Here is a 27,948-nt window from a genome sequence, read left to right on the forward strand (position 1 = left end):
TTCTGTGATTTCATATGGCGTGATCTGACAGATCTTCTCTGTGGGCTTGTTTGCACATACCTAGTTCTTCCCTGAAGAGTCACTGTCACATAATAATATCTATAGCCAGCTCTGATCCACAGATTTGCAGTTCTCCTGCTCCACCCTCAGGGGCAGGTTGGCTACTGAAATATACCAGTGTCCAGCTCTTTGATCAGAGCAGACAAAAGGAAGAGATGGTGTGACATGCACACATGCAACCTGTGAACCGAAGCCACCACCGCTAGCTCAGTGTTAGATTTAGCTGCCTTGAGAGAGGGTCCCTTTATAGCAGTCATCTTGCTTACAAGTTTACAAAGGAATTATTAATGGTTGGACTTTGACTCTAATCACCGTTGTTAGCAATGGGTCCAGCACAAACACATCACATCACCATCCTTCCCATTTTTGTTTCAGAATTAATTCTACATATTGTGTGTTTTAAGGTTGCTAAGGGAAGCCAAGAATCATTCTGAAAGTACTGAAATATAGAGGTATCCACGGTAGGCACTCTGAAAAGAGGTAAAGTGAAATTTGTATTCATATGCAAATACATATCTTTTTCAATAACATTCATCCATAAGCATAAATGCTCTGTATGTAAGGAGAGTGATCACTTTAGATAAGCTATTACCAGCAGGAGAGTGGGGTGGGGGGAGAGAAAACCTTTTGTAGTGGTAAACACCCATTTTTCATGGTTTGTGTGTATAAAAAGATCTTCTGTATTTTCCACAGTATGCATCCGATGAAGTGAGCTGTAGCTCATGAAAGCTTATGCTCTAATAAATTGGTTAGTCTCTAAGGTGCCACAAGTACTCCTTTTCTTTTTGCGAATACAGACTAACATGGCTGTTACTCTGAAACCTGTGTATATATACCTGCCTACTGTATTTTCCCCTCCATGCATCTGATGAAGTGGGTTTTAGCCCATGAAAGCTTATGCCCAAATAAATTTGTTCATCTCTAAGGTGCCACAAGTACTCCTCGTTGTTTTTTCTTAAATTCGGTGTCTCTCTTCATTCCATTGTTGTATGTCACCAAGTATTAAGGGGCCATTAAGAAAAAACAGGATAAGACTGAGCACTGGTATCTTAGGCCCTGAGGTTTTGTAGTTTTGAAAGCCCTAGAGTCTCTAAATGTACAATACACATATGGTACATATCTGTGGCCAACTTTTGCATATGCTTGTGTGTTTTTGGATGGTGCTTCAGGGAACCCTGTGGCTTACAAAAGGCAACATTTTAAATGTAAAGAAGGAAAACAGATCTCTTGAGAGCTTGTTGCTTCCTGGCTGGCTTTTCAAGTGGGAAAAAGGCAAGACAAAGTTCTGCAGAGCATGTTTCTTTAATAACACTTTTCTGCAATAATGTATTTTTTTATTAGACAAACAATGCCAGATGCAGCCTGCAGGAAGAGGATGCATCTCCAAAAGAAATCTCTCAACCAAAATCACTGCTGACCTATATATATGTATATATCAGTATAAGTGACAGGTCAGCTGTAAATTGGTCAGAAGATAGGCATAAGTGGTTGCAAATGGCAAAGTAAGGTACCTTTTGCCAACTTGGTGATGTGCAAGTTGATGTGCAAAATTAGAACGATTTGCATGTTAAGGGAGGGACAAAGGAGGAAGCAATCAACATCAAGATAAGATAAAGCAGCCCTCCCTTCTTAAAACTATGCTGCACCATCTCCAACATCCCTGAGGCCAAATGCAACTCTGCTGTAAGCAGGCACATATCTGATATTCACCTGCTTATGCCAAAGGCTGAACTGTATTCCCACAGAACATCTAAGGGCACGTCTTCACTGGCAACGTTAAAGCGCTGCCGGGGCAGCCCTTTAACATGGCTTGTGTAGTTGCGGTATAGATTTCCCAGCGCTCTAAAAAACCCACCCCCATGAGGGGAGTAGCTACCAGCGCTGATCCACTGTTTACACTGCCATGTTACAGCGCAGAAACTTGCAGAACTCAGAGGGGTGTTTTTTCACACCCCTGAGCGAGAAAGTTGCAGCACTGTAAAGTGCAGCGCTGTAAAGTCCTAAAAGGTGTAGGTTACACTCATTCCGCACATCCACTATGTGCCAAATCAGTCCAAAACTGCTTTCTGACTGACCAACAAGCCAGGAGACTCTCACCCTCCACAGTGAATATCAGGAGTAACTTCTCTGAAGCCAGTGAAAGTCCATCGGTGTAAAACTGCTATGAGAAGAGGATCAGTCACCACGGTGTAAGTTAATTACACCACTATGTTATCACTGAATTCTGCATACAGTCTTTTGGTGGTTTTTGGCACTACCTGTTAATTTGTGCGTCTGATCTCGACAGAGTGCTGAGACAGAGTTTCTCAGAGAAAAAGGTTTGTGATGAGTTTTATACACGTACAGGAATATCAGCTTGCTAAGGACTGCCGTTTGGAAAAGGATCATAACTTCTGATAACCTCCTGTAGTGCACAGTGTGCCTTTGAAGCAGAGAAAAATAATATGTTTGGACAGCTTAAAGATAATTAATTAATTATAAGTTCTCTTTTCATTTCCGTGATCTCTCAGCTTAGTATCTTTCTCCTTGCTACGCCTAGCCTAGAGAGATAATGAGGAAAAAAGATTTGATGATGCTTTTTTTGCATTGTCCAGAATCCCTTTGCTTGTTCCAACTGCAAAGTACATTCTGATGCTGCCTAAGGAAATCTTAACTTTACATTTTGTATCATTGTTTCATATGGGTTACACAGTATAAAACTTTGTAATCTTCAGTAGGCTATAAAAAACAGATGTCTTCATCCATAATGAGTAAGATTCAATTGTAAAGTGTGGCTATGCTAATATTAAAGAGCAGATCATGCCTCATGGACCACATGGAGAATTGGAAATATCTGTCAATACATTACAAAAGAAGCTGCTGTAGAAACCAAAGGTGATGGGCTTGATGCTCATGTCACTCAGAGCAATGGAGTTTTACCTGTGTAAAATCAGTGTAAGGGAAGAAAATCAAGGCCTGATTCTATAAAACTGTCCTTAGCGATAAAGAACAAATGGATAAAGTACACCAGACACTTCAATATGACTTATCAGTGACAAGTGAAATCCTGGCCCTACTGAACTCAATAGAAGTTTTGCCTTTAACTACAATAGGGTCAGGATCTCACCTGATGTTTTCACTTAGATATTAAGAGGAAGATCTTGCTTAAACTGGCAATATAATATGATTTAGTCCGGCCTTGGTATCGCAAAAGGTCTCTGAAGACAGGCATACTATGTACAGCAATATTTTCACACACAGGGATCAGATAAAGATGAAGCTGCTGCTTTATCTCCAAATTTCCCTTGTTTTTAAAATCAGGCCCTCATGACCACTTTTATTACATGGATTTTAGTAAGAAGCAATTTGGTAGGATAAAAACCAGCAAGGAAAGCAAAATATCTCCACACACACTGTAAATTCCATAAATCCAGTGCAATACAAACCAAACCATTACCTATCTTCCATTGAGAAATGCAATAACTGTGAGCAGTCATATCAATAAAAGTATAGAAGATGACCTTTGATAACATTGTTACAAAGAGGAATATGCACGGATCTGAGAATAAGTGAGAATTTGGGACCTATCACACTCAGAACTGGCTGCTCTTGCTTGCTCTCCTTCTCTACTCCCACTTCTTCCCTGTACTGTGGGGGAGTGGATGGAAACGGGGTTTCTTCTCCCCCTACAGAGGCGACAGTAAGGTGAGCAGTGGAACAATATAATAAAAACAAATCTTTAACTGAAATGTCAATAATTCATTTGAAGCTATTGCCATAGCAAGCACGTACTGGGTCTTCAGTGGCATACTATCTCTATACGCCTTAACATGTTATTCTGTTTGCCTGATTTGGGTAGTAAGATTATTATACATGATGCAGAATTCCAGGGCAAGAATTGTTTGAGCCACAGTGTTTTGTATTTAACAGCCCTACAATCTAAACTACACTTACGGCATATGCGTGTAGCCAATTTTCACATATGCTTGAAGAGGACCAACCTTTATAGTATCTTTTAACAATTACAGTCGTCCCAGGACATTATCCACAAACACACTAAAACATATGCAAAAGTTGGCTCAGTACAACTACATCAGGTAGTGTGCATAAAATGAATTGACTTAAGGGTTTTCAGAAAAATCAATACATCACTCTTTCCACAGTACACACAATTCAAACAAATACAATGATATATGCTGACATGCTATTCCATGCTATGACAATATGCAGTATTTCTAACACAAGCCCCCTGCAAATCTTTTGAAATCAAGTATATGCTGTACTACATGGAACGCAAGACATACTAAAAATCCACATCCTCTCGGTCTCCAAAATGGAACATTTTGACCTTTGTTGTCAGGTTACAAAACCAGTCTTCTCCGAATTTGATTTTTTTCTTCCATTAAATTACTGAACTAATTCAATTCAGTTTAAAAAAAAAAGCAGAGATGTAGTTGCACCTTCAATTAACAGCTTGAGGCCGCTAGGACCCTGCAAGTGATGAAGTTGTCATTGGAGCTCTGTTGTCATAGGGTCTGTCTGAGTGCATCACATTGTTTACTGTGCATCACAAATTTGTAAATGGTAGAACACAGATCGTCTGCATTCAGGATGAAATGCCCAGGTCTCTCCTTTTCAGATACACCCCTTTGGAGAAGCCCTATCGATTCAACACATAATTAGATCCACTTTCTATAGAATTCTATAATATAGTTAGAAAAAAAGAAACCCTGTAGAATGGTCAGCCTTAAATTTAATTGGTGTGTTGAGTGATTTCTACAGAACCCCACCACATTGCTACAGAACCCTATTTGTTTAGGGTAGGATTTTAAAAGAGCTTAATGGAGTTAGGTGCCCAATTCCCTTTGAAACTCTACTGAGATCCGGGCACCAAATTCCATTTGGTTGCTTTGAAAAATCACATCCTGCACCGACATTCAATTCTTTAAGACATTTCCATAAAGATACTGTAGTTTCCCCCCAACTTTTAATTTCAGGACCAAGATGGATTTCTTTTAAAATACCCTCTCCCAATAAAGTCTTGTATATTATTAATGCTTTTTTTCCCAAAAGCAGAGCTTCTGATACTTTACTGAGGATCCCAAAATCTCTGTCCTTTGTTTATATAGGTTAAAACAAAGAGGCATCTAATGAAGCTGATACAGGCTATGCACTTTGATGAATCAGTCTATTTTACGGGTTCCATCTGCTCTTAAATGCTTCCCAGCGAACAAACAATGTGTCACTATATTGCATATTTCCATTGCACTATCCCAAACACACTTGAGCTGCTGACAGATTAATGCTTAGTTCACTTGTGGCATACATTCTTGGGTTCTTACACAAGTTCTTATAAGGAAATGGAACTCAATAAGCACTTAATCACAAGTTGGGATAATGTTATTGTACTGAATACAATGCTGTAACTTTGTTTCAGATACAGACTAAGGTATCTCTATATAAGCCATTGCTGTCACCAGTGCCGCCAAGGACCCTGGAAAGCAAATAGCTTTTGTAAACCTTGAGTAAACAAAGCCAAGTGAAAATTTGCCAAAGGGTAGCTACTGAAGCCAGGAATGTCAAGGTGAGGAACGTTCAGAAGTCACCACATGAACTGTCTGCTCTGTATACTGAAATGCAGTTTGTTTGGCAGCATCTACTTTGTTCTAAACAACCCAATATAATGGGACCTCAATTGAGTGTGTACTAATACAATGATTGGGTGAATTATTGGGAGACAGATAAAGCCATTGCCCTGAGCAATCTGCCCTGATGGGGATCACTTATTGAGTGGAAAGGCAACAACAACAGAAGCCTGCTGCATGTGGTTATTGTGTGCCGCATGAATACTTGAATTCATGCCCATTGAGACATGCTGTTCCACTGAAAATTTTTCAACTAGATCCTCATCTGATGTAAAAGGGCATTGCTCCATTGAAATCAATTTGCACCACCTGAGAAGCTGGCCTTTTTTATTAATTTGAAGTATTTATTTAACTAAAGCACACTCAGCTTGTGAAATATTATTTTAGAAAAAGTGAACTTGAGCAAGCAATAAATCATTTTCTGTGACATTTTCCTCTTATTTCACATCACTTTTAATGTGATGAAAACCTAGGAAAGTTATTAACCAATTTTTTTTTGTCCTTTGGCATATTTTTTTTGTCACCATAATCAACTGTCTTTCATGTGTGAAATGAACTACATTTATATGCCACTGTTCCTCTATATACTCCGCTTCACTTGCCATACAAATCTTCTAAAAAGTGAAGCAAATTCTAGCCCCAAAGAATCTGACCAGACACATCAGAAACAGTGCACTCTGCTCCAAAACCAGCCCTGACTACATACTGAGACATATTCACCAATGGTGAAGTCCTGACCCCACTGAAATCAATGAGAATTTTGTCACTGACTTCAGTGCACCAGGATTTCACCACAAAAGGACACTGACTTCAGTGGAGTTGCAACCATTGATTCTAACAGTGAAGTGGGGACATTACAAACTAACTGGTAGAAAATACCTTTTTCCCACTCAGTTAATACAGACCGTACACTTCATTTTAATACTGCCAAGAATTAGGCCATTCAATCCATCCAGAGATAAATGGAACAAACTGATACTGGATGGTGATAAGTATTAGGGTCAAATTGTGTTTTGGCCTCTTTTAAGGTATGTGAGGGATCAAAGGATGCAATCAGTGGTACCCTCTGCACCAGCTCATAGAGCCAAATGCGTGCAGTGTGAAGCATACACTGCTCAAGAAGATGCAACAGCTGCCCTCTCCTTTCCTCCTCAAAGTACCAGGAAACGTAACTCCACCATGAAACTGGAGCTGGCTGTTGGGCTGTGCATTGTCCCCAGTGTGGGGCAGGGATTTGAAGGCACTACTGAGTCCATAATATTTTGAAAATCTCCATTTGTCTAGGAAACAACATACTTCCATTTAGTTCATAATCTTGTCTATGCCTTACTCCACAAGGAAAGAAAAGCTGGTCTCTCTCTGTCGACACAGAAAGCAGCCTTGCACAACTTGCTAGCTAATGCGCACCTCTTGATAAATTCCAGCATTGGTAGTGCTCACCTGTGCTGCAAACATGCCAACAAGACAATACACAGATCAACAGTGTGCAGACAGACAGCAATAGATAAAGGTAAGGGGAAGTATGCAGGATGTTATCTCACCTCAAGTACGTCACGTGCTTTTCATCGGAAAATTCTGACATGCTAAATGAGGAGAAGTAACTTTACTCAACGTGGCTTTACATTTTGAAATCCTTTGAAACATGCAAGGCCTACTAGACAACTACTGTACAATGGTAAGACAAGTGATCTAAGATAACTTATCTGTAACTATTCCTGAAAGCTAGCAACTAACATGTCATACATTCCCGTGGTCACAAGCTTCACGACCTCTTATAAGATCTCCTGGGAAACTGCACCATATTTCATAGGGTACAAGGCATATGTGATGGGCCGTCTTGTACGCTGCAACGTACCGCAGTTAATGAGTAGGATCTGGCATGATTTAGAGCAAAATCTTACAAAAACATATCGTGCCATTACCTGAAAGGGAATGATCTAAAAAAATTTGTGGTAAATGTTGCAAATTCCCTTGGTAACTATAAAATTAATCTCCTAAATGGTTTTCCTTTTCATGAATGTGTGTGTTGAGCCTTTTGTTTCATAGTGGTCTAAGATATAATTCCACTTTTCAAAGTCTGCCAAGCATGCTTCTGCACTAAGAGATTTTCTTTTCTTTTCTTTTTTCTTTTTCTTTTTTAATTTGGTTGAGAACAGATTGAAAGGAAAGAACTGTCTATCATGCTCCTACTTGTTGGCTGTCACTTTCATCAGTTACCTAGAGACTTCTGAAATGCTGACCAGCCTTATACGTATATTAAGTTTTCAGAGTGCATCGTTCTTGGTAAAGTACTGGAATTAATATGGAAATGTATTCATGATGGGATTGTAATAAGTATTCTTTGATCCTACAACTTTATCTTCACTTTTGGCAGCTTGTCGACCATGTCTTCCAAGAGTGCATTAAACAGCTGGAGAAAGATGATTTTCCTCTTAGGCAAGTGTTGCAGTTGTGACAGTATTTTGTTTTCTTTCTTTTTTTTTTTGCAGGGTCAGAGTGGAGAGGGGAGAAGGGGAGATGAAAAAATTTTTCTCTAGACCAGGAGTCTTTTTCTCTCCCCTCCTTTTCTGATATTTTCATTTTGCTCGTCATTCCTGCTGCTCCATGACCCCCCACCTCCTTCCAATTCTGTCTCTCTTCCCGGCAACTTTACCTGCACTCCACTTAGCATCACTGGAGAAATTCTACTCCCCCAACCCACACAAGTTTGTTCTTTCCTGCCTCAACTTTATACTTTCTCTTGCTAAACTACTACAACTTCCCCCTCTCATCAGCTTCCACTCCTCCACTACCAGAAAGTCTTCATTACTTCTGACTGCCTTCTTGGAACTACTGCCAGCTCCCCATTCTTCATCTCCTCTATCCAAGATTTTGTCAACTTCTTCAAAGGAAAACTAGACACTGTCTGATCACAATTGTCCTCCCATTAACTCTCTGCCTACTGCACTTTCTCCCACCTTAATACTTGTCTATGGTAACTGCTTACTCCATAGTCTGACTTCTCCTTTGTCTCTCTCTCTTCAACCCACCAGAAATGGTGCTGCTAAATTCATCTTATTTTCTACAGCCTTGACAGTGTCCCCTCCATCTCTCCTTCTATCTCTTCAGTGGCTTCTTTCACACAAAGTTCAAAGTTCTCCTCATTTTCAAAGTAATCCACAAGTGCACCATTGCCTTAATCTCCTACATTCCTCCTGCTCCCTGCTCACCATTTCATCATCCTGACTGCTCCCTTCCTCCTACCTCTGAATCCTGTCTTTAGATCACCTTGTATCCCAACCCTTGTGCTTAGAAAGAACACTGCCTGCCATGAACTCTCTCATTCTCCTTAGCAAAACTCCTACAAACCCATCTATTCTGCAAACCATTCCCGCTGTAGGTTCAATAGCCACTCCGTATATGTTCTGAAGTGTACATTATATCTGCTCATGTCTTTCTAGATTGATTTATCAGACCAGAGAATCTGTTGGCTATCTATTGTGCACAGTTATAGTACTTTATCATCATTTACATTTTGGGCATTTTGTCTCCTTTTATGGGTGTCTGCATACAAGTAGGTTGATGCAAAGAGCTTCAATCAGTACCATTTGATTAACATTTCCAGTACAACACATGACGGCTCTAATTACAATACAGAGACCTCCAACTCATCCTTCTTAACTGCAACAAAAGAAAACACTGCAGCTCTTAAAAGGAAGAAGATAGATTGGGATTACGATCCCTATTCTGAAGAAGTCCTGAAGTCCTAAACGGCCTACCTGAAAGAGGTCCTACAATGCAATCAAAGGAAAGCATCTAAAGACATTTTGAAACTCTAAATGACATACAGCCCAAATTCTTCCCATAATTAGCGCCTGAAATCCTATGCAAGCATTGCACTGGAGGTGGAGAAAAGTGTACACCTGTGGTTGTGCCAGAGAAAGATGAGTCTCTGCAAGCCTCTGTGATCTAGTTAAGAAAAAGTTCCATTCAAAAAATGAGTTATTTAGAACTGGACTACAAATTACTATCCACCAATAACAGAGTCAGGATTCATATAGTTCCTGATACATGTCTCACCTGAAATCGGGGAAGAATAGGAAGAGTCTAATGTCTAAAGTGCTAGACAGAGACATACAGAAAGTAAACAATGAGCCAGAAAACCTGTTTCCTAGGAGGACATGTGGTTAGGACATAGAGAGTTAGGCCAGTGGTTCCCAAACTTGTTCTGCTGCTTCTGCAGGGAAAGCCCCTGGCAGGCCGGGCCAGTTTGTTTACCTGCCGCGTCCGCAGGTTTGGCCGATTGCAGCTCCCAGTGGCCACGGTTTGCTGCTCCAGGCCAATGGGAGCTGCTGGAAGTGGCGGCCGGTATGTCCCTCGGCCCGCACCGCTTCCAGCAGCTCCCATTGGCCTGGAGCAGCGAACCGCGGCCAGAGGGAGCCACAATCGGCCGAACCTGCAGACACGGCAGGTAAATAAACCGGCCCGGCCCGCCAGGGGCTTTCCCTGCACAAGCGGCGGAACAAGTTTGGGAACCACTGAGTTAGGCAGTGACTATCAACTTACTTCATATAAGCCACTAAAAAGGCATCAGATTGGTAACTTTTGGTCACCAGTAACCTGGGGTGAGTTTGTTCTGGTGCCTTACATCCTGAAAGCTCTGCACCGTTCTACCAGTTCTCAGCCATTCAGGCCCTCTCTTTTCTTACCTTTCAGCCTCACCTACTCTGCTTTATTGTGTTTATGGCAACTGCTCAAATGCTCTAATCAGGATCAGTACTCAGGGCGCTGCACATTCACGTAGGTAGATGCAGCCCCTGCCTGAAAAAGTTGTCCCTATTCCTTTTATACAGCCGTGTAACTTAATTGCTCTTTTATCTTTTATCAATCCAACGAAATCATTCCTGAGTCTCAGTTCAAGTTCCAGTCATGACTTCATTCACAAATACCCTTTACGGTGGATCTATTTTTACACATTTATTAACTCCAGCCCCAAAGTGATCAGTTACATCACGAAGGAATTTACCATATGCATGTCTCAATGATTGTGTTTTCTGAATTTTTTGATGGAATGAAAGCATACCCGCCGTGCATGCCTTTTCTCACAGACTGTATTATTTTAGGCAGTTTTTCATTCATTACTTTTTTGTTGTAGTTATCAGTTTCTCTTCTTCCAATGAGCATTTGGCTCTAACTATCAAATATACACATATGCTGCCATGTTGTACAAACCATAAATAAGAGAGGAAAGCTGCATATCATTCTCCATTTCTTTGTCTCTTACAGTCTTTGTTTTTTACTTTCACAATTATTTGTTCTAATCTAGGGTGAACAGAGAGGTATGTTATGTTTACTCCAGAGGTTATAAGATCAAGACAATACCACTGAACTTTGTTCACTGAACTATCAATATGTTCACATATTCTCCAGTCAATCACAACTCTCTTTGGAACCTCCCACATTCATGAGATGCCCATTGGCTGCTAGACTTAAACCCTTAAACACCAGCATCCCCTAGTGGTGCTATGTATCACAACAGTTTGCTTCATTGCAGTATTCTTGGAGGATTGACTTTTAGTAGAAAGTACAGGCAGTGCACCTCTTAATGCCATGTTATACTGGGGAATCTTTGCCTCTCAGCTACAAATTTTGTAGAGTACATCAATAGAAACACAGTTTTATTTTAACTGTCTTTAGCCATCGCATCTATCAAACACTTATTACAAAAGACACACACATCAAAGTGCAAGGCTTATTTGTAAGACACATTAAATGAAGAGAAAAATCAATCAAATAAAAAAATGACATTTTTACCATAGAGCCTTCTTGGAGGCTTTAAAAGAAAAAATAAACTGAGTGACTATTTCTAGAACAGGATGTTCCACAGCTACTCACTTCTACTCAGCTTTTTACATCAAGATGGTTTGTGGAGAAGAAACTGTAGCAATCACAAATTAATTCATCTGTCTGCTGATTTAGTTGAGATATTTAAAGACCAGGATCTGGCAAACTTGCTAGATGAGAATTCTAAATGAGAAGTACCTGCTCTACATTTCATTAATACTTCATGAAAATTCAACAATCTGTTCAGAAAATATTCGGAGTCCTGCTGTGCTCTGCTCTATGCTCTCTTGTTTGTGTGTCTCTTGTTCATGTGCATAGACTCAGTGCCAGTTTAATGCAATATTCTCCAGTCCAGCTTTGAAGTAACAGCTCTCTTTAGACAGACTTGAAATCAAATTGAAATCCTCCCTCCTCATTCCCCACAAAGACTGAATCACTGGCCTTGGGACAAAAGGTATTTCCTTCCCTCAACCCTGAGACTGTACAGCCCTTAGTCTGCAATAACCCCTAATGTTGCTGCATAGGAGACCAAGATAGCAGCAGGTCCATCTGCAGGGAATGTGTCCTTAAAGTTAAGCACATGATTAAGTGCTGATTGTGACGAATAGGGATGAACATAAGTATGGGCATAAGTGCTTTGCTGAACCAGGGCCTCTGCAACAGAACATCACCAATTCCATTGCAGCTGCAGCCCTCTCCAGACTAAGAAGGGGAAACAAGATTTTACTCTGCGTATCTTACACCTTAAGTCCAATATGTCCATGACGTCACCAAATTTCCCCATTTAGCTATAGCCAATGTCGTGTAGCAGATTTTTATACCAGGTCCTTATAGGCACTGCTTATATTAGATGCATACTTCCAGTATTTGTCTGGAGTTAACGACTGGATGCTTGAGGTAGACAGAACTGAGCATATGTGATTTGATTGTAGTTATGGGCCAAATCCTATTTAATTTAGTACGAGTTTGCCTGAGTAAGTACCTCAGCTCAGGCTCTTTATGAGTAGGAGTGAAAACTGAGAGTGAATGTGTTAAGTGAGACATGACAAACCTGACTAGCACTTCTTGTTGATATTCTGTTATTTTTGTGGTTAGGCTCATGAGGATTTTTGTAAGGAAGTTTATTTTTGCAAGCTGTTGAGTGCTGACCATGATATGGGGTGGTTTTCATTTAAGTAAGTATCTGTTAACTTTTGTTAAGGTTCTTGGACAGACAAATTGTTACTCTGGAATTTACAAGAAAAGCTGTGTAAAATTGTTTGGTTTAGACTATTCAGTGAAAGTATATGTTGTCGGTTTCAACAAATTATGGACAATTATGGTTTAGGGCAAACGAATCAGTAGCTTTTCATTTTGACAGCTGTCAGCTCTCCTCTCTCTTTTCAAAGATCTAGAAATATTCAGCAGCACCCAGACACTATTTTTCATAAACTATTACAATTCCTTACAACTTGAAGGTAGCTCTTGAATATATAAGTTTGATAAATCGTTTTTTATGCAAGTTAGCCAACTGTCTGTGCCAGTAACATAAACTGGATGATTCTGAAAATTAAGTAACTATTGTAGTGAAAATATATATTAAAAACAGCATCGAGCATGCAGCAGCGAATATTAATCCTGCTAGTTAAATTATGGGGGACACACAATAAACACATTTCTTAAAATTAAAATTGTTTTTGACCAATTCTTTAGAGCCTTTCACCATTGTAGCAATCATTGCCCATATATACAGACTGCTTGAGTGTTTCAGTGATCCCTGTGGAGAATGGTATGAATATTTTTTCCAGAGCTGAAAAAGGAAAATAAATAGCTGTAATGGAACTGCAGGAGCAGCCAAGCAGTAGATTGATTCAACAGGAGAAAGTCAATGTATCCCAGAAGATTTCCTAGGATTTTCTCTCCTACTGCGTTGGGCGCAATTTGTTGTAATGAGAAACTGAGGATTTTTTGTCAGGTGTGTTAAAGCTTGTCGTGATGGCTGAAGGTAAAAAGAAATAAAGTAAAACTGAAAATGTCTCTCTTCAGAAAATGCTTTCAGATCTAGAAAGACTAAGGGCAACTTCCTTGAGGTACAAAAGAGGTCAAATTTCTCATGCATGTAACATTTCACAAAAGACACTTTAGCTGAATGTACAGGGTGGGGGAAAAAACAACCCTACCATATTAAGTGGTTTGAATACAAGAGCATATCCCAGAAAACAAACAGGGGAAGATTTATGAAAAGACCCAATGAAATTGCAGTCTGTCTTACTGTAATCTTTATGCTGTGAAATACATGGAGAAACCCACTTAGTATGGCTGGCCTGACAGTCATTGTTAATAGGTTCAGGGGGAAAAGACAAGGGAGGATTTTTTAAGTGAACATTCAAATGGGCATTGCATTCAGTTGGGGTAAAATTTGCCTCTGCGCAGAGAGCTGATACAATGTCTATGCCTTACTGAAGTTCCACATAAGCCCTATTTTGAAAGGTGAAGTGGGACTTGTGTGGTCATGTGGTTTGTGCTGGCCTATTGAATAGGGATGATTTTCACCCTTAAGGAGTTTGGGTGTTTCAAAGCACACATGCCCTCTCGTTATAACAAGTCATGGCCATTACAGATGTATGGTTTCTGCCACTCTTGCCACCCACAACTTATGCAAACCTTTTGCTTCTTATAATATGGTGGAAGCGCTTTTTACAATATGGAGCTGTGATGCACCTCAAGTCCCTGTCTAAGGCTTTGTCTACACTGGAACGTCATCAGCAAAACTTTTGTCATTCAGGGGTGTTAGTCCCCCTCTCCCCCCAAATGACAAAAGTTTTGCTGACAAAGAGTACGGGTGTGAACAGCGCTTTGTTGGCAGGAGCGCTCTGCCGCCCGTAAAGCTGCTGCCACACAAGGGAGGTGGAAGTTTGTTTGTCGGCAGGAGAGGTCTCTCTTGCTGACAAACAGCAGTTATACTGTGGGCCTTTGAGCAGCACAGCTGCTGAGGCACAGCTGTGTCGCTAAAAGGTGCGTAGTGTAGACAAAGCCTCAGCTATTCAGAGGTAGTATGCTACTGGACAGGTTCCCAAGCACAATGCCGAACACTGTCAGCAGCCTACCAAAATCAAAGATGTGCTGGGTGTGAGATGTTCATGTTCACAGCAGTATGCATTGTTTTGCATTTCCATGCCCCCTGCATTTCACTGCAGTCGCGGAGCCTCTTTGTGTGCTGCAATATCACATGATGAGGCAGGACTAAGAGAAGAAATAGATACTGTAATGAAAAACTGCATTTTCAGTTTACACAGCTATCACGCATTACGCCACGCACAGGGCCAGCACAGACGGTGTCGTGTCTATCAGGCACTTCACTTACTTGTGAACTCTCCACACATTCAGAATCAAAAGACCTGGCAACAGCAGAGGAGCCACAGGCCAATGCCAGCCATGCTACCTCCTTCCCCATCTCTCCTCCACCAGATTGCCAAGAACTGTTTGACAGTGCTGGGACCCAATGAATCCCAAACCCTACCCACAGAAAGCAGGATCATCCATAGCACCTTCCGTTGGCTTATGAGTGTATGTCTGCACTGCAGCTGGGAGTGAGCCTCCCAGACTGGGTAGACAGATGGTGTTGTGTCTGCACTAGTGGGGGTGGAGCTAGTGCACAAAAAACAGCTGGGTGGATATTGCAGCTGCAGCAGAGACTCAGGCTAGCCTCCTGAACTCAGACCCAGAGGGTCGGATAGGCGTGACAGCCAGAGCTGCTGCCAGAGTCGCAAGGTACCCATAACCTACAGGGCTAATGCCCTCAGAATCTCCTCCTGCATTTAGCACAAGAACCAGCACTGGCAACCAGGGAGGCACGTTCCTTCACCACCTCAGCCTCTTGATGTTAATTAAATAAACATCAATAAATAAATGATTAGGGGTTTGGAACGGGTCCCATATGAGGAGAGATTAAAGAGGCTAGGACTTTTCAGCTTGGAAAAGAGGAGACTAAGGGGGGATTTGATAGAGGTATATAAAACCATGAGTGGTGTGGAGAAAGTGAATAAGGAAAAGTTATTTACTTGTTCCCATAATATAAGAATTAGGAGCCACCAAATGAAATTAATGGGCAGCAGGTTTAAAACAAATAAAAGGAAGTTCTTCTTCACTCAGTGCACAGTCAACCTGTGAAACTCCTTGCCTGAGGAGGTTGTGAAGGCTAGGACTATAACAGGGTTTAAAAGAGAACTGGATAAATTCATGGGGGTTAAGTCCACTAATGGCTATTAACCAGGATGGGTAAGGAATGGTGTCCCTAGCCTCTGTTTGTCAGAGGGTTGAGATGGATGGCAGGAGAGAGATGACTAGATCATTACCTGTTAGGTTCACTCCCTCTGGGGCACCTGGCATTGGCCACTGTCAGTAGACTGGATACTGGGCTGGATGGACCTTTGGTCTGACCCAGTATGGCCATTCTTATGTTCTTAAACATTGGGCTATTCATTACTATTTTCTTCACACTTCATACTAATTCATTTACATTAATTCTATCACGGTCTGTGAACTCTACACACTGTACCTGACTGCCCCACATACACACTCCCACCCTCAATTTCAAACACAGGAGCTCCCACAGTGATAGTCTCTACCAACAAGTGATTTTTTGGTGATGGAATGATGGGTGTGATGTGCTTATAAAAAGATCAGATGTTGACAACGGCTACTGTGGATAATCAGAGCTGCTATTGTGGTTTCCATTAATATTTCACATCCTGCTCTATTGACTATCCAAGCAGAATGGATATTTTATTTCATATGCTAATCCAGAAAGCACACTGGGAAATTGCGGTTGAAGGTGTGCACCAAAGCACTTTCAGGAATAACAGTGATAAGCCTTAATTGAATGGTCTCCAGGGGGGAAAAATTCTAACTTTAATAAACAGACCATCCCTGTAGGACACTTGAATAAACCACAGTCATCACAGCTCTTACCTGTATGGTTTTAGCGTCCTTTTGCCATAAAGCAAGGCTTCCCCCCACCGTCTGAGATTAATACAGGCATCCATGGCGCAGTCAAGCAGTTTCAGCAGATAGATGTTTGTGTCTGGAAGACTATCTGCATTGTTATTTAGAAGAGCCTGGCACATTGCCAGAACCTGCTCCCACTCTGTTATTAACCTCAGTTAAGGATTCATCTTCTTCATCAAACAAAAAATACAAGTTTCAATGTTGTTAGCAAGGAATAAGAGCCATGGGGCATAAGATAAAAGAGATCCCATTATTCCAGGCTCTGTTTCAACTCTTGAAAACATACTTAAAAAAACATAAGTGGTACCTCAGGTAACTAAATTTTGTTTACAGTAAACAAACCATCTTCTAACGAAGGCTGCATTTTGAGTGGTAAGGAGTAAAGGAAAGGTGACAAGATGAGAGGATATATTATTATTTTAATACATAGCTGAAGCAAAACCCAGCTACCATTATTCTTTGGCTTTTTGAAACATTATTATTTTCTTAAACACCTTTCCTAGTTTCAGTGATTTCTTCAGTGTTCTTGTGAAATTAAAACCAAGCCTGCAGATACCTAATTTTCATTTTATTTGAAACAGTTCTGGAGAGCAAGGTTTTGTCAGTGATCTAATTGGCTGTGTCAGAGAAGCAGCACTGCGGGTTTCATGGATAACAGAGAAAACATTGCAGTTCCACTGTCTGATTGTTGCTTAGGTTTAAGGATCTTGGTGAGAAAGAATATTTTAATCTCCAATACAAGCAGGTTCTTTTGTATGCTGGGGAGAGAAGAAAAGTGAATTGGGGTTCACATTCAAATGAATGAGGCATTCACTATTGCAAACCACTCTGATCTTCACCATGTATTAAAGTTACTTAACCTATTTTCCTTTCACTTACACTGGTGTAAATCACAAATAACTCCTTGAGAGTTAATGGACTTACACTAGCGTAAAGCCCATGTAAAAGCAAAAAGAGAATCAGACCTAGTTTTCAGCTTTCTCATCTGTAAAATGGATACTATGGCCTTGATCCAGTAAAGCACTTAGGCATATTCTTAGCTTTAGCATGTGAGCAATCCCACTGAGGTCATATATACTAATATATGCCCTGGCAAATGAAATAATAATACTGTGCACTTATATAGCACTTTCCATCCAAGAATCTCAAAGTGCTTCACAATTTATTTAACCTCATGTAGCCTTTGATTAATTCAGAGGGCAAATTGCATGTCACTAATGACAGGTTCTTTACTCAGGTGGAGACATAAAGCTTTTATAATAAGTGAGGTTGGTGAGTAACATAAATATAGACTTGAAGACTTAATTTAAAACCCAAATAAGCCAAAGTATTAATGCAGTTCCAGAAAAAGAAACATACAACATAAAGAGCTGTAGTGTTATCACATTCACAAACTCCTAGAGACCTCTGAAAACAAATACAGAAGAAAGTAGTCAGTGGAGTACATTATGAGGGGAGGTGACAGTCCAGCTTGCATCTTCTTGTCAACCCCCATGTGCTCAACTAGGGTCAAGCAAACACCATTTTTATACACCTTTTCCCTTACACCCATGCATATCTGGGACAATGTTTGATCAAGACTCAAGCCCTGTCCATGTGTGGGATTCCAGGGAACCATAATTAGGGTTCGAGCTGCTTACACAAAATACTTTAGTCAATACGCTTCCCATTGGTCTTGATACATCAGTGCACTTAGCTCCCTGATTACATATACTTATAATCCCCCAAATCTACTATTTTAAACTTCCTTTTGTTCTTCTGTTGGTTTACTTATCAAAAGCTATATATTTCTAAATCTTATGAATGTCAAGCATTCATGCTAACCTTCAGGTCTACAGGCCTCAAACCTATTGCATAAAGCCTACTTTAAATATTAATATGTATACATTTTATGTTTCCCTACTGTCGTAACAGCTTTAATGGCTTCCATTTTTACTATTTAAATCATTTTAGCATTGCTTAGCACATAATGTATAGTTTAATCTTGCAAAACAAACTCCCCTAAAATCAGGTCACGGGGGTCATAGGTCCACACTCATGCCAATGCTGAAAAGTAGCACAGGCCCCAATCCAGCAAAGCACTCAAGCACGCCATGAGTACTCCCAGGGTGAGGGAATGAGTTTTACCTGACCATGGGAACACTCATGTACTTAAATTTAACAACATGCCTAAGTGCTTTGCTGAATCAGGATCAATAATACTCACTATAAGGCACAGTTACTGTGAGGTTAAATTAATTGTTTGTTATGTGTTTTGAGACCCTTAGATGGAAAGCATTTTATTAGGGAAGAAATTTATCATTATTTTATTTGCCAACAATGATGTGGTTTATGAATATTGATTTCTCACACACAATTCAGGAACTATATTGAAATGTTAATTAAAAAGAGTAACTATAAAACAGGTATAGCAAACAGTAATTTGACAAGAATTCTTACACTACGCCTGTTGAGAAAAGATTAGTATAATAATAATAATGATATTAATTTAACATAGAATTATAGACTCCTTTATAAAAACTCTTTTAAAGGCCGTATACAGTCATTTCAGATATGTACCTTAGGCCTTGTCTACACTGCCACTTTACAGCGCAGCAACTTTCTCGCTCAGGGGGGTGAAAAAACACCCTCCTGAGCGCTGCAAGTTTCAGTGCTGTAACGTGGCAGTGTAGACAGTGCACCAGCACCGGGAGCTACTCCCCTCGTGGGGATGGTTTTTTACAGCGCCGGGAAAGCTCTCTCCCAGCGCTGGTGCCGCGACTACACAGCCACGTCAACGTGCTGCCGCAGGAGCGCTTTAACGTTGCTAGTGAAGACATACCCTGAATCTTTCTCTCTCAGGCTATTCTTTATGGCTGATTAAGGATCGATGAACAGGAGAAAGCAAGATTATTTTCACTTGATAAAATGTTTGTAGTAAGCATAAAGCATTGACACTCCAGAGAGTTCAACATCTTAGCTGATGTTCAGCATCACTCAAGATGTTTTCATGTCTCAAGATATTGTTTCATACATTCTGTAGCATCTAATATGAAAAGTGTAATATTCCAAACCTCTTGAGGCCAAATTCTGGCTGGTAAGGTACATAATCACAAGCTAGAAAACCTGCAGTCAGCAGTTCGAATGCTATGGAGAAATTAGCTGTTCCAGTTGTAACTTAGGCTCAAGTCATTGTAACTTAGGCTCAAGTGACAATGACTATGCGGTCTTCCATTTCCCTCAAGCCAAAGGAAGACTAAGAACCCACTCTAATTTACACTGATTTGTACCTTATTAGATAAGTAATCCCACTGAAATCAAGGTACTATGTGAGCAAACGTGCCAGAACTGTGCCCAGTGTTAGATCAAAAAACTTAGTGACCGTTCTTTGTGCTAATAAATTGGTTTCTCTGATTAGAAGAAAATCCTATGTTTTGGCAAATGGAGGTCAGCTTCTCTGGAAAAAAATGGTACAAAACTGATCTGCTCTTTTCCAGCCTAGGACATCTCTAAACAAACAACTTTTTTTGCAAGGCCAAAATGGAGCGCTCAGAGATTCTGACCTATGTAGCTCTAGAGCTGTACCAAGATGCCAGAAAACAGCAAGTCATCCTGCCACAGTTCATGAGCCAAATTCATGGCCGGTGTAACTCCACTGAAATAAACGGAGTAAGTGCAAGGAGGAATACAGACCAATATGCCTATCGTTAGCTACAAAAATCTTTGTTTCTCCTACGCAACGTTTCTTGGTCATTTTGATGGTCTTTAAATGCTTACAAGGCTGCCATTATGCCTTAGCATGATTTATTAGTACAAGGCAGTCTCATTAAGTTTTGGCTTAACAATTGTTTTGAGTATTATAATGACTCATGGATTATATTAGGGTAGTGCCTAGAGGCTCTGCTTAGGATCAAGGCCATGTAAGTGCTGTACCAAGAGGTAGACAGTCCCTGCCATGATGAGAGTATAGGCTAAGAACCCTAAAATGACATAATCATTGGTACAATTAAAATATTATTTGGTTTACAATTCAAATGAATGCAGAGTATGTTAAAAAAAAAAGAAAAAAGGGAAGATTAAATAAAAAATGTTTTCTACCCCAAACGGGGTGCAAAAACTTACAAGGTGGGCACTATGGATTGTTAGTAAAAGCAAGGAAGATTAATTTGCCATTGACTGTCACTGAAAGGATACCTTCTTGTGACCTTGGGTCTCCCACTTTAGTTACAGCATCTTTGATTTCTTTCCAGGCTTTCTCTTCACCTGCCAGCATGTCAACATCCTGTTTTGACAGAAACAAAAGCAAGAAACAAAAGCGCTTGATAAGAAAAACAGAGTTGACTCTGAATATGTAAGAACATGCCATAATGATGAACAAAGGGTTATAAAAGATTACACTGGCACAAAGAGTGTTGGGCCCGTGTATCAATACATTTTCTCCCAAATCATATCTGGAATGAATAACGGAATTCACTGTTGGCCTGTGTTTGTGTCTCCTCTGTATTTGGTTTCCATGAATTTTCTAATGAATGAGATTACTCACTGGAATGTTCAAGGATAATGAAAATGTTAAGGAATATTAGAACATATCAAGGAAGGTGAATTTTGAATTCATAAGCAGTGAGTTTGCAGACCAGAAAGCTGATTCTAAGAATTATGATCATCTGAGCAGGGAATAGAAGCAATAGCATGTCTCGTGTTTCCTATAAATACAAACCAAACAGTTCAGATATCAGCTACTCACAAAGAACTTCTCACTAACAGTCTACAGACACACAAAACTATGTGTAGAAATGACTCGGCTAATAATTTTGAATGACTTCAATAAAACTAAGCTGAGCACAGATAGTTTGCAAGCAGAAAGAGCCTAGCTTCATTCAATATTCAAATTATAAGCACGAGTCCAGTGAATTAGTTTGCTGCTCAGAAAAGGTTACTGGGGGGGGGGAGGGGCGTAAATCACAGTTATCCCCGTTCCTGCCAGTAAACCGTACCAACAGTCACATTTTCACATCACTCTTCCATAATGCGGTGTATGGAGGCACAATGCTTAATGGTGACAGTAAGGGACTGGACATGAGGAGACAACTCTGCCAGTGACTTACTGCATAACTTTAGGCAAGTCACTTAGAGCCAGATTTTTTAAAGATATTTAGGTGTCTCGAACACAGTTAGTGGCATTTCCAAAAGTGCTTTTAACCCAATTGTGCTTCAATTTCTCCACCTGTAAAATGGGGAGAATAATACCCATTTTTGCAAAAGGCTTGGGTACCCTCAGATGAAAGCTGTTACAGCAGTATAAATTGTACTTATTTCCTAATATTTCAAATAATCTCAAAAACAGCCCTCTGGGGAAAATGATTACATGAAAGAAATTGGGTATAAGGAGCGAGCGAAGCACTTTTGAGCCAATACACACGCCATAGGTACGACAAGAACACTGCTGTTGAGAAGTTTAAAATCTATGTCTCTCTTGCACTACATAAATGGAGAGAAATCGGAGAAGAAAATTAATGATTGTAAATTCAAAATAACAGAAAATATTTGCAGGGCACATGTGCTCACTTTCATGTTTAATTTTGCAGTTATGTCTTTCACTCTGTCCAACAAAACAGTTGGACTCTTGCATTGTCCACGAGATGGTTAAATCAGAATTGGTCTCAGCTGTCTTACAATTCTGTAACATTCTGGATCAGAAAGGTATGAAGAGGGCAGCATTACCTTATTGCAATCTGCAAATGCAAAAACCAGTTCTCCAATTAAAAAAAGCTCACATGGAAATAATTTTGTACATGGCTAAATCTGCCACCAGAAAGGAAAAGGGTCAAAGTTGGGACAGAAGAGCTCATGTTGCTGTAGCTATGTTAGCACAGCTAATAGTACAGACCTAACCGTGTTAAGTTTTGTACCAGACTTACACTGAATGACTCAAATTCAACCTTGATATAACGCCACTGACTTTTACGGCATTGCATTGCTTACAACAAGGCTGAACTTGGTCTGACAAACTGTCCTGAATATTGGGCCTGATGGTGCTCACTGAATGCCTCTGTAAATCCAGAGTTGGTCCACTGATTTTCACTGCTATAAATGAAAACAAAATTTGGCCCATAAAATTAAATAATACATGACCACAAAATTAAGGTGGGGGATGGGGATTACATGAACAAAAAGGAGGAAATTTCCACAGCCACTGTAACTCAGCCACTTGCCCAAACACAGTAGTCGCCTTGCTATATATGTATATGCATTGTGTTAAAATCCAGGCTGATACACCTACAACCAAGTGCTCAGAGACCACTGGAATAACAAGCACTGGGCCAGATTTAGAGGTGAGAGTAAAATGGTGTACAGGAAATTACAGGTCACTCCAAAGATACAAGGCAGTGTTAAGGGGGTTAATTTACATGTTGTGGGACTAATGGATGGTATAAGTTTAAAGCATATGTCAAGGTAAGGATTTTAACTTGCACCTTCTTAGACCTATTGGGAGTTGCTTTTCTTGCCGCATGCCTCTGTTCCAGCATCTCAAGACGCAAGCTGCAGGGACATAGAATCAGATTTTCCCTAGCCCTTACACAGCAGCATGGGACACAAGGATACAAAGAGTCTCCCCGCCCTGTATGTCCCCTGCAAGACAATCACAGGCACTGTGTTTGGTGGAGCACAGAAACTGCACCCTGTGCACACATCACACTAGAGGGAGCTGGAGGCATGGCCTTGACCACCATCCCCAGGAGCCTGTGGTGCGGAGGGAGCTCTGGCCCTGATAAAGACTTCAAGATTTACATCACTACTTCAGTAGGAGATTTGCCTTTGTTCTCAGAATTACGCTGTTGGAGGACTTGCTTAGGTAAAGATTTAGCTCATTAAACATCCTTGATTCTTGGAAGAGGGTTCTTCCTATATTTTTGTTGCTAGTTCCAAACTTCAGACAGGACAGATTTTTTTCTGTCCTTTTCTGTAGGACTTTGCCCAGGGGATGCTGGCTACCCCTTCAATAAAGGCAGTCAATCGGAAGCAGCAAAATGACTGAGTGATCACTGTGAAAATACTTCTGCCTTACAGGCTAATAAGCTTTTCCCAGTAAGTTGTTTCTTTCACTGACTTAGACTTTGCTCTGAAAATCTTGGCCATATGATATGACTAAGACAGCTAAAAATACAAAGTTGCCTTGGAGTAGGAATTATAAAAATAATTGAAATGATTAATAGTTACACCAAACTGTTTAATTTCATCTAAGAGCATGGCAGTAACAAGATCTAAATGTCCATGAAATAATCCATTCAAAGTGACTCTTCAGAGCATGTTCCCAGCCAAACCTCCAGGTGTGCAGTTGCCAGCAGTAAAGAGGAACACGTCTTTTCATCTGTTGAAATGAAGAACCCAGCCTGTAGCAAAGTCAGCAGCCTTTGAACAACAATGAAAGTTTAGTGACACCGGTCTAATTATTTCCCCCACTGGCAATACTGGTGTTCAACACAAGGGTTTAGTCTTCAAAAGAACAAATTGATTTGATTATTTGGATCCAGTGTTGTTCTGAAAAAATAATTAACTGCATCACAGGGATACACGACGAACTTCCAGCGGATGAGGCCGGCACATTGACAGATTCATGTTTCACATGTGGAGGTGTGCTGATGAGGGAAGTGCAAGCAGATACGTTGAGTGGAAAGGTTCTGAGAGAAGGAGCGCACTGAGCAATGGCCCTTGCTGTTGCAGTACGTCCTGGTCCTACAGTATGCTTGTTGCCACATGCCAGCAGGAGAATAGGGTAACACAGACCTGGCAACACCGCCAGTATGACTGGCCACATTCCCTTGGAGTCATGAAGTGCCACTGGGCATGCTACTTGATCCAGTAGTCAAGGGAACCCAAGATCTGTGTTGTAGCTTACCCCAAATAGCTATCTTGAGAAAGAAGATCCCTGCACCTTCCTCACTTCCCCATGCATAGGGGATGCCCCCAAATTTAGCCCTTAGCTTGTCTCCTGGATGGTGACTAAGATCTTACAGTAAAACTTCTGTCCTGCTGAAGGCACAAGAAAGCTCTGCATTTTTCCCCTCCTTCATCCCTCCTTGTGGACAACTTTGGTAGCAGTGTGCAGCTTTCTAACTGCAGGGTGCCTGAGGATTCATGGTCTCCACCCAGAATATCTCTGGTACTTTGCGGGGACTGCCTACTCTTTCAATAGCTTTCCAGTTCAAAATATGTTCTTTCCCAGAGCCTAACTTGGCTTTTGTAGTAAAACGAGCCCCAACCTAAATCCCTCCCAAATGGTCTTGAGCAGTGGTAAATCCTGATACCCCAAAAGAGAAAATACTGTGCAATTTCAGACATTTTCCCCCCAACTCACTTTAGGAAATTAAAACTCAAAGATTCTTGTGTATAACTACAAAAGGGCAGGATTTTACCCTTCAAATTAATTTGGCAGTTCACACTGTTTACAGTGAGTAGTGTACAGAGGAATATGTAATACTATTATAAGCAGAATTTTCTTTTGGTAAAACTCTGGGGATTTTTCCTTCCCTAGCTAAGGCAGATGTACAGTTCCATAAAGGATTTGAGAACTCAGGACTAGCAAATCCCTTATGCACTTGGTTGAATATTATGAGTCCTACAGATTGTAAATCAGGACAGCATTGTTTGTTGTTTTTCCTTTAGAATACCCTGCTTGTAAATCCAGTTATCTTCCTGAGCAACTGTGAAGCTTGAGGTTGTAAGTGTGTAGATAGATATTCATCATCAATTTAAATGTAAGGAACTTGTAAGTGGTGTGCCCAGCTGTGTTCACTGAAAATGCTCATGAAAACAGTCTGCTGCACAACAGGCGTTATTAAAAGTCAACATTTGTCATAAGCCATCACAGTCTCTCCCCAGTGCAGGGTTCTTTTAGCCACAATTGTTGAAGTGGAGCTGAGACCACTGATAACAAGAACAAGGGGACAACATTGAAGAAAGAGGGGGAAACATTTGATGATGATGATTTCTTTGTATTGTGGTCATACCTAGAGGTCCTAGCCCCATGGTGTTACACACTATGCAAACATATAACGGAAAGTTGGTATTAGGTATCAATAGACACCATTCACCATAGGTACGGGACATGCTCCAATTTTTTCCACAGGTCACACGAGTCAACATCTGTCCTGTCATTTCTGCTACTTCTTGGTGCCTTAATAATTCCTGAAAGTGGTTTCTCTCAACTAGAGAGCAGTGTTGTCTCTGGGTACAGGATACATATTGTCTTCTATGCTCTGATTTTCTCTTCCTCCCCTGTTGTCTTTGACCTCCCTCTCTTGTCTTCTTTCTCTCATCTTACTCCCCATCTCCTTCTTTTCACTCTTCTTTGCCACTCACTTTCTCACCCTTTGTCAAAGCGCTCCCTAGCCTGTTCACTCCAAGCACTATCATTGTTATAGGTGATGTGTAATGCTGTTAGCACACCTACTGACTAAATCAATTACTGTTTCTACTAGAATCACATTTAAAATTTTGAGTGTTAAAACACAGCCCACATGGCCTGCTATGAGAAACACCAGTCACCTCTCCCCTGACCAAAGCAGCCTGATCTCAGTCAGTCAGGGACACTCAACCCCCTTGTCACATTCACAAACACACCAGTCTCTCACCACCATTCTGCCTACCCACCCAACACACCTGTCAAAATCTTCTCTCCCCAGAAATGAGGTTGCTGAGGATTTCTTCATGTAAAAAAAACACAGGAATGTAAAACTAGAGACAAAAACTCAGAAATTAAGATTGTATTTTTTCTTTTTTTCAAGATAAAAGAGATAGGTGGACAGATGCAGAGCAAGCAATATTCCATATCTCTGACCATTATTCAGGATATCTGAGTCAACAGTGTGCCCTTGTTGCCAAGAAGGCCAATGGCGTTTTGGGGTGTATAAGTAGGGGCATTGCCAGCAGATCGACGGACGTGATCGTTCCCTTCTATTCGACATTGGTGAGGCCTCATCTGGAGTACTGTGTCCAATTTTGGGCCCCACACTACAAGAAGGATGTGGAGAAATTGGAGAGAGTCCAGCGAAGGGCAACAAAAATGATTAGGGGACTGGAACACATGACTTATGAGGAGAGGCTGAGGGAACTGGGATTGTTTAGTCTACGGAAGAGAAGAATGAGGGGGGATTTGATAGCTGCTTTTAACTACCTGAAAGGTGGATCCAAAGAGGATGGATCTAGACTATTCTCAGTGATAGCAGATGACAGGACAAGGAGTAATGGTCTCAAGTTGCAGTGGGGGAGGTTTAGGTTGGATATTAGGAAAAACTTTTTCACTAGGAGGGTGGTGAAACACTGGAATGCGTTACCTAGGGAAGTGGCGGAATCCCCTTCCTTAGAAGTTTTTAAGGTCAGGCTTGACAAGCCCTGGCTGGGATGATTTAGTTGGGATTGGTCCTGCTCTGGGCAGGGGGTTGGACTAGATGGCCTCCAGAGGTCCCTTCCAACTCTGTTATTCTATGATTCTATGATACTGTTAGAAAGGCTAAATTAATTTTCCCAGTTACAGCTACTAGGACATGGCATTCATACAGCACTTTCCATTTTCAGAGTGCTGACGCTAGTAAGCATTTGGAAGCAGAGGCTAATGTTCTATATTGTGAGGCTATAAAAATATTTAACAGTGTCTGATGAGACATTTGGAATTGTGTTCTGCTTACTTAGAAGCCTAAAAGGAGGCAGCAATAACATTTCTGGGAGAAAAATTATTCAAAATTAGATTTGTATTTACAGAAAATATAGATCAACACGCAAATTTTCACAGGCCAATTTAATTCAACAGAATGCAAAGGGAGCAGGTTAACTGTGTTTCAGTAACACTATAATATTGCAGAGATCAGAAAACATCATGTTAGCACTGCACACAATTGATGATTATAGTGATTTTATGTTTAAACCTGTTGTTAAATCAATCTCCAGGGCACAGAGGTATAAATCTTTTTACAGAAAGCAAATACAAATGAGCTCCAAAAATTCTTTTCATTAGCCCTAAACCACAAAGTACAGTTGACTTTTGTTAATAGCATAAACACTCACAGATCAAGTATTAATATTAAAACCTTTCTTCTTTATGTGTGCACCGTGTAATTAAACACTAAAACAATTGTATTGTGGAAAGGCACCCCCCCCCCCCGCAACCAAACAACAGCATTTAAGGGTATTATCAAAAAAAGAAAAGGAGTACTTGTGGCACCTTAGAGACTAACCAATTTATTAGAGCATAAGCTTTCGTGAGCTACAGCTCACTTCCTCAGAGGGTATTATGTTACCTGGCGAAGAAAGAAAGATAATATCTAAAGACATCTGTCAGCATTAAAGCAATATATAGTGCTGACACATGTAAACTTCACAATTGCATCCTAAGCAGATCTGGAGACTCTTCAAATGAAAGATTACAACTTAACACATTCTGCAGTAATTCCACCATGTCCACATGATCACAGAGTTTTTA

At 40.6% G+C, this 27,948-nt stretch overlaps 1 protein-coding gene across 2 annotated transcripts in view; it reads right to left on the reverse strand.

Annotated features, from left to right (window-relative positions):
* Window positions 1-27,948, reverse strand: part of SMYD3 (SET and MYND domain containing 3) — a 650,378-nt gene that overhangs the window by 44,082 nt on the left and 578,348 nt on the right. For both annotated transcript variants that reach the window (XM_084625210.1, XM_084625211.1), the window contains exons 9-10: window positions 20,667-20,754; window positions 16,458-16,632 (exon numbers count right to left, since the gene is read on the reverse strand). In XM_084625210.1, coding sequence (XP_084481336.1) covers window positions 16,458-16,632; window positions 20,667-20,754 — 263 coding nt within the window. The remainder of the gene's footprint in view (window positions 1-16,457; window positions 16,633-20,666; window positions 20,755-27,948) is intronic.

This window comes from Lepidochelys olivacea (assembly GCF_965140295.1).
Source record: "Lepidochelys olivacea isolate rLepOli2 genome assembly, chromosome: 3".
Taxonomy (NCBI): Eukaryota; Metazoa; Chordata; order Testudines; family Cheloniidae; genus Lepidochelys; species Lepidochelys olivacea.